Source organism: Oncorhynchus keta, chromosome 37 (genome assembly GCF_023373465.1).
Source record: "Oncorhynchus keta strain PuntledgeMale-10-30-2019 chromosome 37, Oket_V2, whole genome shotgun sequence".
NCBI lineage: Eukaryota > Metazoa > Chordata > Actinopteri > Salmoniformes > Salmonidae > Oncorhynchus > Oncorhynchus keta.
The window spans coordinates 12983851-13001543 of record NC_068457.1 but is presented as its reverse complement, the minus strand read 5'-3'; the positions used below and the strand labels follow the sequence as shown (position 1 = coordinate 13001543).

General features: G+C 42.2%; 1 protein-coding gene across 1 annotated transcript in view; it reads right to left on the bottom strand.

Annotated features, from left to right (window-relative positions):
* LOC118399628 (pinopsin-like) overlaps positions 1–17693 on the bottom strand; it is a 22733-nt gene extending 5040 nt beyond the window's left edge. Inside the window, exons 1-3 of the mRNA XM_035795878.2 lie at positions 16579–17693; positions 2646–2971; positions 1061–1294 (exon numbers count right to left, since the gene is read on the bottom strand). Of these exons, the coding sequence (XP_035651771.1) occupies positions 1061–1294; positions 2646–2971; positions 16579–16948 (930 nt within the window). The 5' untranslated portion in view covers positions 16949–17693. The remainder of the gene's footprint in view (positions 1–1060; positions 1295–2645; positions 2972–16578) is intronic.

Genomic DNA, 17693 nt, shown 5'->3' with positions numbered 1-17693 from the left:
TTTCTTATCAGTGTTCTTCTGTACGTACGCTATTTAAAGTTACTGTACCTCAACGACCAGATGGTAAAACTGACAGCAGTTACTTTTCCTGGCCTTGATATGATTCTACAGCCACACTGTAAATATAATGTAAATGTGGTTTGTTTGCCTGTAGAAGTCTGGTCAAGTGTAATGCAATGAATGTAGCTATGAATAGTTTGAGGCACATTTATTAAATAAATAAAAAACAACCTTTATTTAACTAGGCAAGTCGGTTAAGAACAGATTCTTATTTACAATGATGGCCTACCCTGGCCAAGCCTGGTGTGCGCCGCTCTATGGGACTGTAGGGACGCCTCTTGCACTGAGATGCAGTGCCTTAGACCGCTGCGCCACTCGGGAGCGCAGCGGTCTAAGGCTTTTGGCAATGGTGATATAGACTTGATAACGTGCCAAATGTTCCCTGTGTGAAGTTTACTGTTAGTTAACACTACGTCTTCTAGGAGTTAACCACTACAAAAGCAAAGCAGAGGCCTCAGCTTGGAATAATATAAATGGACAGAATGTCCTTACGTTGACTCACTTGTTTGTTTATATTGGCAATGGAATGCAATAGAAGTGTTTGCTGTCCTACTGTTGAGGGTAAACACTATAATATTCACACCTTTTGGGATCTTTAAACAAAAATCATGTTGTTTTTACAGATAATTTTCTATAGCCAGAATCAGTTTGTACTGAACATAATTTGTTAGTTTGTATAAAATTTGTATTTCTTTTCCATTGTTTTCTACTTAAACTGTTGTGAATAAAGATATTGTACTTGCCTTGTGATTTGACCCTTGTCTAACTAGCTGTTTAACTACATATCCCGCAATTCAAGTGGCAAGGGCTGTATCTCAATTGCTGAAAAATGTATTACCTGCTCGTCTCCTCCCTTTGATTAAAAACACTTGACTAGTGTAAGAAATAATGTTGGAAGCTCGTCATTGGCCTGGCTTTCATCTGGTCACGTCTTTCACATCAACGTAACGAAGGAGGTGAGGTGAGTAGAGGACACATTTTTGGTTTAGGTTCTGCTCACCTGTTTGTTCATGAGTATATAGATGAGGGGGTTGATGACGGTGCTACTCTTAGCCATGATGGAGGGCACCACGGTCACGATGGGGGTGATAAGGCCCGGGTGTCCAAAGGTGGCCATCATGGCGATCACGCCGTAGGGCATCCAGCACAGCAGGTAACACACCACCGTGGTGATCACCATGAACAGGATGTGGAACTCTCTCCGCCGCGCTGCCGACTTACGGATCCGCCCCACCTGGGAGGAAATGATCATACATAAAGTTGTGCATAAATGCATGTCCTGAGAGGCCAATCACATAGGAGGATGTAGAAGGACATACAAGGTATTGTCACAATACTTAAGAGAAATGTCATTTTGTTCCTTCACTGCTTAGGCTAATCAATGTTTACATTTGTATTTTATATTTTAAAAATGACTCCTTTCCCTCCTTAACATAGGCTAATCAGTGTCATACTTATCACCAATACTTTAAAAAAAACATCCTTCCTTGTGATAGGCTAATCACTGTTTCAATTGTTTTAATAATGAAGACTTTCCCTTCCTTCCCTAATTGACTTTAAGACAGGACTGGTTGAGTGAAGTAGGGTTTCCAGTTCACTACCTTTTACTTATCCTGTCATGTCAGATCAGTTATTGCTTAATCTTCCAGGAAGGCAGAGTGCTTTTCAAAAAGTAACACTTACAATCTCATTACCAGGCCAGACCTGTCTGATCAGAGTGTTCTGAATCACCTGTAGCCTTAAGATTCATCCCAGCTGAGAAAAAAAACAACTGCCTAATTATCTAGTAACAAGATGTTTTCTTTCTAGGATATTAGTCTTAATTGCAGTGGAGGAAAGGAACCAAGTGTTTAAAAAAACACTAAAAAAACACCATCTGTCCAAGGAACACAGTCTTAATCATGTAAAAGTAGTGTTCAGTGTCTCTCTTTGCGCACACTCTCTCCTACTCTCTACTCTCAATCCTACCAATCTGTAACCACCAACTTCCTTTCCAAGCATCTCAGTCTACAGGCCACTTAAGACAGGGCATCTTTCTACAGGAAGTCCATATGAAGGAGAAGTACTGAGTGCATATTACGTCTCTATATATACAGTATGTATGTCAAACACCTTATTACTTATTACCCTTATAAACACGAGGGGGGACACCAGATAACGCTGACTGAGAGAACGAGATATCACTACGCAGGGCTTCAGCATTCTACCCAATAACTGACCGTTTTAACGCTGCAAGTCTTTCTGATTATCAGTGGTTTATCAGCAGGTTCAGACCCTGACCCAAAATGCTGATCTCCTCTGGTTCCTATCTCCTCTGTTCAAGCCTCACTTCTATTGATGTTATATTGACGAAAACACACGTGCACTGGCAAACGTAGCCATCCATGTTGGTTTTAGGCACTGTAAACACCTACCACTTCTACAGATCACTTCTTCACAGGTAGATGATTACAGTTTTTAGAATAAGAAGTGTTTGCGTGAAGAGTAGCGAATAAACAGAATATGTGAAGGCTAAACATGGCACGGTGTGTTTGATTTCAAGCCATTTTTCATTTGAACCCATGTGGACAGGTGGGACAGCCCACCTGTTTGACAGCGTAGAGCAGCCTCCCGTAGCAGTAGACCATGACCAGCACAGGCAGCCCCAGACAGAAGATGAACAGGCAGATGATGTAGGAGTGAGACTGGGGCGTCTGGGATGTCCAGGTGACCGAGCAGCTGGTCCCGGCCCCCTCTAGGCCATAACTACTCCAGCCCAGCAGGGGGGGCACTGTCCAGAACAGGGAGTAGAGCCAGGAGCCCGCCACGGCCAGCAGAGGCTTACGGTAGTCCGGGGCTTGCTTGTTGTACACGGTTAAGGTGCTGTAGCGGTCATAGGAGAGGAAGGCCAGCGAGATTAGCGACACAATTCCTGAGAGATGGATAGAGAAAGAGAGGGAGGTAGGGAGAGGAGGGAGGGAGAGAAAGAGAGACAGACCGAGAGAGAGACAGACCGAGAGAGAGACAGACCGAGAGATGATTACCCATGGATTATTGCGAGACAGTCACTGAGACAGATTATGGTGCACTGGCAGGCTACCCTTAAAACAGACCAACTGCATGCGTTCCGTTTGGCTTTTCTAAACTGAGCCTTAATACCCAAGTAAATGATCACTTTTGGAGGGCGAACATATGAAATTCCTTATTTTATACGGCTATTTTAAGTAGCTCCATGAACACATCACTGTGTGCATTACAGCATTGAAGAGGAATATTGCAGCCCCTGCAAATATGAAAACAGTACTGTAGGTTTCACTTACATTTTGAAAGCAAACTGCCTTCAGTAGTCTTAAGTCCAGTGGGATCTGTGAGAAGTTGCACACTGTAGTATGTTAACAGCTCGGAGTGACACGTCCAGTAATCATACGCATATGGTCCTCTATACCGGATTTCTACACTCTTAGATAAAAGGTTTCCAAACGGGTACTTTGGCTGTCCCCATAGGATAACCCTTTTTGGTTCCAGGTAGAACCCTTTTTGGTTCCAGGTAGAACTCTTTTGGGTTCCGTGTAGAACTCTCTTTGGAAAGGGTTTTTACATTGAACCCAGAAGGGTTCTACCTGGAATCAAAAAGGGTTATCCTATGGGGACAGCAGAAGAACCGTTTTAGGTTCTAGATAGCAAGATTTACCGGATAATACTTTTATTTAGCCACTTAAAAACCCCAAACATATCTTATCACTTCAAGGGGAATATCATATGATGCTTGTACTGTATGTATTTGTATTTGTATTCATTATGGATCCCCATTAGCTGCTGCTACTCTTCCTGGGTTCCAGCTAAACGAAGGCTGTTTATACCATTTTAAAACATTACAATACGTTCACAGATTTCACAACACACCCTGTGCCCTCAGGCCCCTACTCTACCACTACCACAAATCTACAGTACTAAATACATGTGTGTGTATAGTGTGTGTGTGTGTGTGTGTGTGTGTGTGTGTGTGTGTGTGTGTGTGTGTGTGTGTGTGTGTGTGTGTGTGTGTGTGTGTGTGTGTGTGTGTGTGTGTGTGTGTGTGTGTGTGTGTGTGTGTGTGTGTGTGTGTGTGAGACAAGATGTTATCATCAGGTCTTTTGTAGTATCCCAGCTCAGTGAGCGTGTTCCTGCTGAAAGACCTTCTCTTCCTGTCTAGCCCAGGGGCAGGTTCCTGATGCATAACCCAGGACAGACAGGGACATCTCAATCTTGGAAACAAATAGATAAGGGGAGTAATACAAGGAGCCACTCCAGACATCATATAGCATCAAAGTTGTGAGAGTCAAGGTGATCTTTCCCACAAAGAAAGCCGGTCTCCAGCCACCGCTCTTCCTTGACAAGTCTATTATGGGAAGTGAAGACACGCATGCAGGTCCATGCACACACTCACAGACAAAAACGTGCACGTGGACACACACAAGTGGGAGAGAGAGACTCTCAGGGCGTCTACAGTAAAGGCCCCTGACAGGGCTTGTTTTCACATCACATATCAACGAAATGAGAAAATAGATGAGAAAATACATTTTCCTTTCATATAATATTTCTCACCATCATGGCAAGTTAAGTGCGTGTGTGTGTGTGAGTGTGACTGCGGTATGTGTGTATAGGGGTATGAGGTGCTGAAATGATGCATTTGCTGTAAATGAGTCACTGCATCACTCCATATGTTTCACTGTAATTACTGCGTTATCAGATATGATTTCATTGACAGCTGATCAAGTGGTTCATATTATGCATTTGGAATAAGACACTATGCAAAATGCCTGCAGGGTATTAAGCAACATGTACAGATGGCTTAATCAAATCCCAAAGTTGAGCAACTAAAGTGTCAAAATCCCTCTTATTCCCTACTGATACTCCTATCACTGCCATCAATTACATCGGTCCATTATCTGTCACAGTAGCTAGTGGTATACTGTGTTCTGTATTCCATCCTACCCAGAACCGATTCCAGCGAATCACACAATGGATCAACTGAAGTGATACTGGTCATAGCAGTGTGTGGATCTTTCTTTTCTTCTATGATATAATCCAATTATTTCCACGCACCTTTAAAAAGGCAACTCAGATGTTCCAGTGCTTTTTCTACAGTGAATCACACAATGGAAAATGTCACCGATGCTCTGCCCGCTGTGAACATTTGCTTTCTCCATCAGTTACTTAACCTGTCTATGCTAATGACAACTATTTACAGAGCCCAAACAGGAACCCCCTATGATCCTCCAGCCCCCTGTATAATGGAGACACACAGATGATGAACAAAACCCCCTGTCACGGTTACCCTGTCCAGCCAAGAGGAGAGTATTCAGCCCAAACTGACTAATCTCTACAAGCAGTAGCATGCCCACCCATCTTAATTAACTCTCTCTGTCTTCAGGCTCTTCACACACAACCCCCAGGCCCAACAATTAATATTCATGTAATTTATTATATGTTAATAGAGAAAAAAAAATGGCAATCATAATTCTAGGTAACAGAAAAAAAAAGTTAATTATAATTCTAGGTAATAGAAAAAAATAGTTAATTATATTTCTAGGTAATAGAAAAAAATATTTAAATATAATTATAGGTGATAGAAAAAATATTTAAAATATGATTCTATGGTATGGTTTATGGTCATATATTTTGAGAAATTGATAATTGTGTTGGACAATTGGACATTATAATGGTAATGTTATGTCAATGTATAGGTCTTAAAGTTGAAATCATTGAATAGAAATATACATTTTGCTTGTATATTGTGGAAGATTTAACCACACAGTTCATCTAGGTTCTATCATTTGTTTTGGGAGCAGTAACTGGGAAGCCAGTATTCATTAACTACAGTTGAAGTCAGAAGTTTACATACACTTATGTTGGAGTCATGGACATCTACTTTGTGCATGATGCAAGTCATTTTTCCAACAATTGTTTACAGACATATTATTTCACTTATAATCACTGATCACAATTCCAGTGGGTCAGAAATGTACATACACTAAGTTGACTGTGCCTTTAAACAACTTGGAATATTCCATGGCTTTAGAAGCTTCTGATAGGCTAATTGACATAATTTGAATCAATTGGAGGTGTACCTGTGGGTGTATTTCAAGGCCTACCTTCAAACTCAGTGCCTCTTTGCTTGTCATCATGGGAAAATCAAAAGAAATCAGCCAACACCTCAGAAAACAATTGTAGACCTCCAAGAGTCTGGTTCATCCTTGGGAGCAATTTCCAAACGCCTGAAGGTTCCACGTTCATCTGTACAAACAATGGTATGCAAGTATAAACACCATGGTACCACGAAGCCGTCATAACGCTCAGGAAGGAGACGCGTTCAGTCTCCTAGAGATGAATGTACTTTGGTGCGAAAAGTTCAAATCAATCCCAGAACAACAGCAAAGGACCTTGTGAAGATGCTGGAGGAAAAAGGCACAAAGATATCTATATCCACAGTAAAACAAGTCCTATATCAACATAACCTGAAGGGCCACTCAGCAAGGAACTGCTCCAAAACCGCCATAAAAAAGCCAGACTACGGTTTTCAAATGCACAGGGGACAAATATCGAACGTTTTGGAGAAATGTCCTCTGGTCTGATGAAACAAAAATAGAACTGTTAGGCCATAATGACCATCGTTATGTTTGGAGGAAAAAGGGGGAGGCTTGCAAGCCGAAGAACACCATCCCAACTGTGATGCACGGAGGTGGCAGCATTGTAGGGGTGCTTTGCTGCAGGAGGGTCTGGTGCACTTCACAAAATAGATGGCATCATGAGCAAGGAACATTATGTGGATGTATTGAAGCAACATCTCAAGACATCAGTCAGGTAGTGAAAGCTTGGTCGCAAATGGGTCTGCCAAATGGACAATGTGTCACATGACGCTAGAGAGGCGAAGCAGGTACGGGGAGTCAAACATTTAATGTAGACCGGAAATGGAATGAGACAGGAACAGCGTCAGCAAACGAGTAACACAAACAAAAACACTCAACGCAGAAGCGGGGAACAGAGCTGGGGAACTGACAAATATAGGGGAGGTAATAACAGGTGATGAGTGAGTCCAGGTGAGTCCAATATCGCTGATGTGCGTGACGAGGGAAGGCAGGTGTGCGTAATGGATGATAGGAGTGCGTGATGCAGGGCAGCCTTGCGCCCTCGAGCACCAGGGGGGCAGACATGACACAATGACCCCAAGCACACTTCCAAATGGCAAAATGGCTTAAGGACAACAAAGTCAAGGTATTGGAGTGGCCATCACAAAGCCCTGACCTCAATCCCATAGAAAATTTGTGGGCAGAACTGAAAAAGCGTGTGCGAGCAAGGAGGCCTATAAACCTGACTCAGTTACACCAGCTCTGTCAGGAGGAATGGGCCAAAATTCACCCGACTTATTGTGGGAAGCTTGTGGAAGGCTACTTGAAATGTTTGACCCAAGTTTAACAATTTAAAGGCAATGCTACCAGATACTAATTGAGTATATGTAAACTTCTGACCAACTTGGAATGTGATGAAAGAAATCAAAGCTGAAATAAATCCTTCTCTCTACTATTATTCTGACATTTCACATTCTTAAAATAAAGTGGTGATCCTAACTGACCTAAGACAGGGAATTTTTACTAGGATAAAGGAATCAGGAATTGTGAAAACCTACCCCTGACCCCCCAAAAAAAAAAAAAAAAAAACCTTTCTGAAGCTCAAAATGTGCACCTTACAAATCCTCGCTTGGCTTGGCTCCCTCCTGTCTCTCTGACATGCTACACATCTACACCCCCATCCGCAGCCTTCCATCCTCTGACTCAGGCTTAAGGGTCACCCCCCTCACCAGACTACACTCCATGGGGGATCGTGCCTTCCCTCTCTGGAAATCTCTCACCTCTGAACTCCCCGATTCCGACTCCATCCAAATCTTCAAAAACAACCATTTCAGACTAGCATTCAGCCTATAGCGTTTTAAACCATCTAGCTCTTTTTATATATTTTTTCTACCTATCGTATTACAGAGGTCATTCAAGTAGCCTCTCGATTTCAACTGCCTTCATGAGCTTGTCTTTGCTATTGCTGTTGTTGCTGTTTTCCCCCATGTATTAATTATCTTGTTATTTTTGGAGTACCATGCGCCTTTGTTGTAATGCATTTGGCTCTAAGTCTTGTCATGTTTATTTTGGCTATTTTATGTTTTACTCTGTAAGTGTCCCTAGGTATCTTGAAAGGCACAAATACAATATATTATTATTATTATTATTATATAAATGCTGCTGCAAATGAAAATGTTGCTGTAGGAAGACGCTGGGGCTGATGCTTTAACACGGACCTCTGAGCCCCGACTGGTAATCTTTCAACATACGTTCACTAATTTGTCGAGCGGTGAGAAAACGGGGTGTGAAATTCAGAAACAGTCTGGCTAAGCTCTGTAGCTCGCAACAGTGGGCACATGCTGCATGCCTGTCATTACAGATTGGATATTCAATCTACTCGGCTCCGCTCCCCAGTTACATTTCTTTGACTCAATCAGTGCAAGGCACACAATCACACTCCCTCCTTCGAGGACCAGAGGGTGGAAAAGACGCTACAGAAGCAAGGCCAGTGATTGGCTCTTCCCTCTGGTTGACCCCTAGGGGAGCCGACCTGTCAGTGCAGATGAGGAAGCGGCCGAGTTCATCCATGTCATTTAACCCTCTTCCCTCCACCAAGAGACTAGAGAGACAGTCAGACTCAGACCATGGTCCGTTTATCATGCCCAGGTTTCTCATATGCCAATATTCAATATTGAATTCCATCTAGAAATCTCATAGGAGTCCCTGATTGTATATAAAGCAACATTTCCCCTCTTGAGAAACCTCTGTGCCAAATGATACATTATGAATTTCCCAAGGTTTTCATCGATTAATTTGCCCTTTCATTGTTTTATTTGGTATCTCATCAACCTCTGTGTCGCCCTTACAGAGTAATTATATTTTCTCACATGTATCAGAATGTAACTATCTCAATATGACTATTTTCTATAAATAGATCCACAATAAACAGTGACCCAATACCGATAACTTACCAATGCATCTAATAATTCACACAGAATGTATGTGATACATATATCAGTGGGCATTACATACATTCTTAATATATAATTCAATTAGATGTATGGAGTCACAAAGTGCCTTCAGAAAGTATTCAGACCCCTTGACTTTGTCCATATTTTGTTACGTCTTCTTCTAAAATGTATTAAATAGTTGTTTTTCCCTCATCAATCTACACACAATACCCCATAATGGCAAATTAATTTTTTTAAATTAAACTGAAATATCACATCTACATACATATTCAGACCCTTTACTCAGTACCTTATTATTTATTTTATTTTTTATTTAACTAGGCAAGTCAGTTAAGAACAAAATCTTATTTACAATGACACCCTAGGATCAGTGGGTTAACTGCCTTGTTCAGGGGCAGAAAGACAGATTTTTACCTTTGTCAGCTCGTGATTCGACCTTGCAAACTTTCAGTTACTAGCCCAACCTTTGGCAGTGATTACAGCCAAAAGTCTTCTTGGGTATGATGCTACAAGCTTGGCACACCTGTATTTGGGGAGTTTCTCCCATTCCTCTCTGCAGATCCTCTCAAGCTCTGTCAGGTTGGATGGGGAGTGTTGCTGCACAGCTATTTTCAGGTCTCTCCAAAGATGTTTGATCGGGTTCAAGTCCGGGCTCTGGCCGGGCCACTCAAGGACATTCAGAGTTGTGTGCTTAGGGTCGTTGTCCTGTTGGAAGGTGAACCTTCGCCCCAGTCTGAGGTCATGAGTGCTCTGGAGCAGGTTTTCATCAAGGATCTCTCTGTACTTTGCTCCATTTATCTTTGCCTCGATCCTGACTCGTCTCCCAGTCCCTGCACTGAAAATCATCCCCACAGCATGATGCTGCCACCAACATGCTTCACCGTAGGGATGGTGCCAGGTTTCTTCCAGACGTGACGCTCAGAAATCAGGCCAAAGAGTTCAATCTTGGTTTCATCAGCTCAGAGAATCTTGTTTCATATGGTCTGAGAGTCTTTTTAGGTGCCTTTTATAAAAAGTCTGGTCACTCAACCATAAAGGTCTGATTGGTGGAGTGCTGCAGAGATGGTTGTCCTTCAGGTTCTCCCATCTCCACAGAGGAACTCTAGAGCTCTGTCAGAGTGACCATCTGGTTTTTGGTCACCTACCTGCCCAAGGCCCTTCTTCCCCGATTGCTCAATTTGGCCGGGCGGCCAGCTCTAGCCAAATTTGACAGATTGATGTTATTTTTTTTATTGAAGGAAAGCTTCTAAATAGCTTTCAACACTTCATGGATATTTGCATTGCATAGCGGTGGGTGCAATGTAGAGGCGGTTAGCCTAACATAATAATTGGGGGTGTGGCCTATTGTGGGGCGTGTCTTTCAATTGGTTATTTTTGGCCACCCGTGCAAGTGAATGCCATTCCAGGTAATGTGTTCTGTATTTTGTTTTTCATGATTATATGTTTACTGCCAGCACTAAACCTTAACTGATAACTGTGTATGTACTGTGATACTAAAGAAATGGTCACAATTTGCTTAAAATAAGTCTTATTTAAAGAAAGTGTTTTGAGTTATGGAACCAACTTAATACAGTATCTTGACTACCGGGAAATATATTTAATTGTTTGGAACCCAATTGAAGTCAATCCGATAGTTAATTCCAAAGTGAAAAATCGACTTGGTAAAATTGTGTTGTATATTAGTTAGTATTTATGTTATTTATTAAGTTTAACCAAGTTGAGTTTTGAAAGAAATAGGTTGCAACTTGAAATCTAGGTTTTTTAAATAATCAAATATAACAGTTGGCATTGAATCATATATTTGGTTTCAACAAATATACTTTTTTTCAATTGAGGAAACCTAACTAATTTCCTTGTAACATTTTTGGGGGTTGATCCAAAGAGTCATTTTTCACAGTCCCTACTGCCTTCTACATTTGTATGTCATTCTATGTACTGTACATACAGTCACTTTGGGTTTAAATCTAAAGCAGCCATTACATCATGCTTTGAACCATGATGACATGTGTAATCTCATCTTCCAATCTCCCACCATCTCCATCCCATGTTAGTTCATTTCTGTGAGCGTTCTTCCTACATTCCAGAAGGTCCTCATCACAGCACAGGACAGCATGTTCTAACCTAAAAGCTCTTTTTAATCATGTCTATCAGCGCCCCTCCAGATTACAGTCGAAAACAGAGATTTGGGCCCTGCCACGCTTGAACACAGGACAAAAGATCCATTCCAGATAAAGATAAATGTTTATGGTTGTGGAGAGGTGTGTGGATCCCTTCTGTTTGGAGGCTGTTTTTTGGAGAGTAGACCTAAAAGTTTGTGGTTGTAGTCTATTTTTGGAGAAGAGTAGACGTTCGGAGCTGTTTTTACTTCAGACCTCCACTTTCGGGACTGATTGGTTAGCGGATGGCCGGGAGGCTAGGTTCGGAATGAGGACCCCACTCAACAGCTGTAGCCTATTACGGCGCCATCTGCCAAGTGACTTTGCATGGTAACCTCTCTTAATTTAACTACCCAAGATGCTTCAGAGGCCCAGGTCATCTGTTAATTATTCAACAGTAGTAGGGGCAAAAAGTCTAAATTATTGAACATTATATGATATGATTATGCAAGGTACGTCCACTTTGCTCAGAGTAAAGTTCCTACATCTATATTGATCTTATAACTAACAGCATATTACTGACCACTGCAGTGCAATTTGTGTACACGTCTTCTGCAGAGGGTTTCAACTGCGCATAGTATGGCACATAGAAATATAGTTACTCTTCCTGCTTTACTTTGTGGTCGCTGGTCCACCCATCATGGCACATTGACTTCAATGGGGATGTCACGCCCTGGTCGAAGTATTTTGTGTTTATCTTCATGTATTGGGTCAGGCCAGGGTGTGGCATGGGGTTTTTGTATTGTGGTGTGTTTTGTCTTGGGGTTTTGGTGTTGGTATTGGGATTGTAGCTTAGTGGGGTATCTAGCAAAGTCTATGGCTGTCTGGAGTGGTTCTCAATCAGAGGCAGGTGTTTATCGTTGTCTCTGATTGGGAACCATATTTAGGCAGCCATATTCTTTGAGTTTGTCGTGGGTGATTGTCCTTAGTGTCTTTGTTCCTGTCGCTGTGTTAGTTGACAAGTATAGGCTGTTTCGGTTTTCGTTACGTTTTGTAGTGTTTGTGTTAATTCGTGTTTACGTTTGTTGATTAAACATGGATTGCAATCTACACGCTGCATTTTGGTCTGACTCTCCTTCACCAAAAGAGAACCGTTACAGGGGATGCCGGTTCTAGTAAGTTTATCTCTATGGTATCCCACCACCTGCGGTGGAGTTAAGCTAAGCCCTGAGCACTACTGAGAAACAGGGAATGGGTGGAGAGAGTGGGTGGGGCTGACTTTGTGCTCGGTGCGGTGTGACTCACAGAGGGAGAAATGTCTTGATATTTCAGTGGCCATTCACAGTTCACACGCCATCCTGCAGATTCCATCTCAAAGGTTGAGGTCACCTTGGTGGACCAATAGTGACAACCAGCGGAGAGGAGGCTGGATGGCCATTTTTAACCAGGGGAGGAGTATAGGGACTTGTAGGTGAGAAAAATGTCTCATCTTCACTGTGTCATTGTGGAATGGGCTGCTGTTCTGGAAAACCTACCCACACCTCTATTGGGTACATTTTGTCCACTAAAAGGCCAGGGTGTAAAATGAATATGGTTTGGATTTGTAAGTCGCTCTGGATAAGAGCGTCTGCTAAATGACTTAAATGTAAATGTAAATGAGTTTCTGGATTCTGGAACACCATGTACTGCACCCTATGAAATTAACATAACAGTTTGACATCAACACTACTATACTCCAATAGAGGGAAGCATTGGTATAATCCAAATTGCAATAGTGTAACCCCTCTCAAATACTCATATTCAAATCAAAATCACATTTGATCCGTCACATGCACCCAATACAACAGCTGTACACTCTTAGGAAAAAGGTGCTATCTAGAACCTAAACTGGTTCTTTGTATGTCCCCATATGAGAGCCCTTTGAAGAACCCTTTTTGGTCCCAGGTAGAACCCTTTTTGTGATCCATGTAGAACCCTTTACACACTTTTTCTGTGTAAAGGGTTCTACATGAACCCACAAGAGTTCTACCTGGAACCAGAAAGAGTTCTCCTATGGGGACAGCCAAATAACCTTTTTTGGAACCCTTTTTTCTACGAGTGCAGACTTTACCGTGAAATGCTTACTTATGAGCCCTTTCCTAACATTGCAGGGTTAAAACGTATGACATTTGCACACAAAAAAAGAATTAGTAACACAATAAAATAACAATAACGAGGCTATATACAAGGAGTACTGAGTCAATGTGCAGGGGTACGAGGTAGTTGAGGTGACTGAGGTAATACAGTATGTACATGTAGGTTGGGGTAAAAGGGACTAGGCAATCAGGATAGATAATAAACAGAGTAGCAGCAGCATATGTAAAGAGTGTGAATGTGTGCCTATGTGTGAGTGTGTGTGCAAGGCATCAATATGCATGTGTGTTTTGTGTGTGTATGTGTATGCATGTGTTGGAATGTCAGTGTAGTATGTGTGCATAGAGCCAGTGCAAGAAAAAGGGGGTCAATGCAGATAGTCTGGGTAGCCATATGATTAACTGTCTTATGGCTTGGGGGTAGAAGCTGTTCAGGAGCCTTTTGAGCATTTTTTCGCTCCAGTACCGCTTGCCTTGCAGTAGCAGAGAAACCAGTCTATGACATGGGTGGCTGGAGTCTTTGACACCACCTGGTATAGAGGACCTGGATGGCAGGGAGCTCTGCCCCAGTGATGTACCCTCTGTAACACAGTTACAGTTGCCATACCAAGCATTGATTCAGTCAGTCAAGATGCTCTCAATGGTGCAGCTGTAGAACCTTTTGAGGATCTGAAGACCCATCCTAAATCTTTTCAGAGGCATTGTCGTACCGTCTTCACGATTGTGTTGGTGTGTTTGGACCATGATAGGTCCTTTGTCCTTTGTGATGTGGACACCAAGGAACATGAAGCACTCCACTACAGCCCCGTTGATGTGAATGGGGGTGTACTCTCCCCTCCATTTCTGTGGTCCTGTAGTCCACAATCAGCTCCCTTGTCTTGCTGACGTTGAGGGAGAGGTTGTAGTCTTGGCACCACACTGCCAGGTCTCTGACCTCCTCCCTATAGGCTGGCTCATTGTCATCAGGGTGATCAGGCCTACCACTATCGTGTTGACTGCAAACTTAATAATGGTGTTGGAGTTGTGCGTGGCCACACAGTCTTGGGTGAACAGAGAGTACAGGAGGGGACTAAGCATGAACTCCTGAGGGGCCCCCATGTTGAGAGTCAGGGTGGCGTTGATGTGTTGTTGCCTACCCTCCCCACCTGGGGTTATTTATAATGGTTTATAAATATTTTATAAACTGTTCATTTCTAGTTTGTAGTTCTATAATAAACGGTTGTCATAAACAGTTAACCCATTGTTTAAAATTGTGAGCTCATTAGCTGCTTGTTAAATAATCAGCTCAGAAAATAAGAGCTTGCCTGTGACACAATTACTCCAACAGTTGATATTACTGAAAAAAAATCCATGACCTGATTGTTAAACACACAAAGGCCCAGAAGACTCTCCTTATCTTGTATTCTACCTAACAACTGCAGAGGGTAGCCTAGCAAGCCAACAGCCAGGCAGGGCTATGGCCTAACAGGTTCTGGGCTCAGTGCTCTGCTCTGCCAACACACCGCAGCCCGTTTTCAAAACACTCGGGTCATGTGATGTCACAAACACTGAGAATTGCTCTAGTTTTGCCCCTCAAACCAGAGACAAATGGGCTGGGCTGAGAGAAATTCTAGAAGGCAGAGATACTCCGAGTCGATATTGAAGGAATTCACCTTGACCACACCGACCACCCCCTCCCGACCTACACTTCGCAATGCTCCGACATAGGGATATACAGCCTGCAAGAAGAGCCGCTGATTTTGGGATTGTATATCGATTAACTCTCCTTAAATGGTGATTTATTCGTTTTAGTCTCTGAATCGTTTAATCAAACTTTTCGCCTCCAGTTCCTGATATCAAGGCACAAAGCTACAATCTGTCTCCGTAAATAGCCTAGTGTGCATGGGCACACATGTCGTCTCAGTGCCGTACTCTTGACTCCAGCTGCAAAGAGGCTTTGGCAGACTTATTGCTGAGACAATTTGTTCTACATTTTTGTGGTAAAGAGCAACATAGCAGGCTGTAGAACACTGGATGGAATAATATAATCTCAGGGTAGCTAGAAGACGTAACAAATTGGCATTTTAAGAAACAGGACATGGTTATGCATTCTCCTTTTTTAATATTCAATGATAATTAAATGATAATGATATTCAAATCCTGGCATGCACTCACTTCTCAATTCCCCTCACGTGTGCGCCTTTTGTGGAATGCTTTGTGGTAAAAAACCTCTTGGGGCAATTAGGAGTAGGAACAGAATGGCATTTGAAGCAACAGGGCAACCTAATGCATTTGTCCTTTTTGATATTCAATGATATTGAATGACAATAATGATATTCAAAGCCCACCCTCCCTCCTCAATTCCCCTCCTGAGTGCACCTTTTGAATGTGTGTTCATCTCCTCCTGCTGAACTTTCATCTCCATTTGATTTACAGTGAGTGAGTCCCACATCATATTTATTTATACTGTATTCTAGTCAAGGCTCGTCATATAACTACTGCTGGACACTGCTTTTCTACTCATATACTGTCCATACACACCATTATATACATATATATTTATGTTCCGGACATGGACATTGCTCGTTAGATTTTTTGTGTATTTATTGTATTGTTAGGTATTACTGCACTGTTAGAGCTAGAAACATAAACATTTCGCTGCACCTTAACGTCTGCAAAATATGTGTGCACAACCTATACATTGCATTTGATTTGATTTGGATTCTAAATAATGGACTTTTTTTGTAGGGGCAAATCAAGTCTCAATCCCTCTCTTTCTCGGTTTGACATGGCAGTGAGAGAAGAGAAGCAATAACTTCACACGTCAGAGGACTGGAGTCACAATTAAACTGATGTAACTGCTGACAAAACACTATCCATAAGACAATTCTGCTGTATGTGTGACATCAGGAACAATTGTGGGCCAACACGGTCTTGTGTCACGCAGGAGATCTGAAAGTTAAAGTCCATCACTTCGCTCCAATAATTTTATCTCTGTACCCCACACTGCACCTTTCATCGGCAACATTATCTGATACAAATTACCTACAGACAATCCCTAGTTCAGGACTCTCCAACCCTGTTCCTGGAGAGTAAACGTCCTTACGCAGCTGATTCTGATTATTAGCAGGTTGATAAGGTGAATCAACTCTTTGGCACCATGATTTCCTTAAACACATTGATGAGGCATCGAAGCTTTGATTGTGTAATTGTGAAAAACATATAGTTACTTTGGTGACTATTTTGTTACGTAACAGCTTACTTAGCTCACCGAAACAAGAGTTGGCGAAACCGTACCACATGCACCCGTGCTTCCCGTACAGCCAGCGTGCCTGTAGACTGGATGCGAAGCTGAGCGTGGTGCCACAGAGGCACACCAGCATGTCACTCACGCTGATGTTCAGCAAAAGCATGTTCACAGGAGTCCGCAGAGTTTTGAACTTAATAAACAGGATCAATACCACCAGGTTATTGATGAAACCAAAAACCATAATAGATCCAAGGAAGACGGACATCACATGGTGTCCGGTCCGAGACAGTCTTTTCGCCGGGGGCTCGTTCCATTCTTGATCCAGAGAGCTCAGTGGATCCTCGATGCTTCCATTAGAGCTGAAGTTTAAATTAGCCACCTCGGTATACATCGTTTGCAGTGATCCACATTCGAGAATGTTTCACATGGAGATACAATTATAATATTTCAACCGTCAGTGAACAACAATAGGCAACAGCATCACGTTTTCAATTGGCAATATCAACTGCCGACATAGTTGTAGGCTAGAGGTGGTAGTATGGAGCCCACGGTAAAAAACTTAAACTTCATTTTCTGAACATGAATCCAGACTCCTTGTATCCTCAAGAGGTGCAAAACAGGCTCATTCCGCTTGGAACCCGTAGTAGACAATTATGATGTTGCAAATTGGAGTTAAAAATAATGTTTAATGGAAATAGAAATAGTAATGATAAATCAATAATAATGATAAATCAATAATAATAGCCACTAATATCCGATCAATCCAGATGAATCCAAACAGGAATCAGGTCGTCACCATATAACACTTGCGTAAAATACACTACACTTGCGTAAAATAAAACTAGTCGAAGCATTATAATAAGATTATTATGAGAAGGTTACTTTAGTTGACTTGTCTCTCTCCAAAAGCTATGGCACAGACGAATACAATCCAATGGTACTTCTCTTCTCATAGCTCCACCACATTCTGATTAGAACGCATAGACTGAGCGCGCGTATTTTGGTTGGCCTTCCTTTAGTAGTGCCAATGGGTTGCGTTTATCTGTCGCGAAGGCGACTTGAGCGTAACATAATGACGCAATAAAAAATCTACCGCCTACCAAGCGGAGAGAAAAGCATTGTTGCCTTCCCCTTGT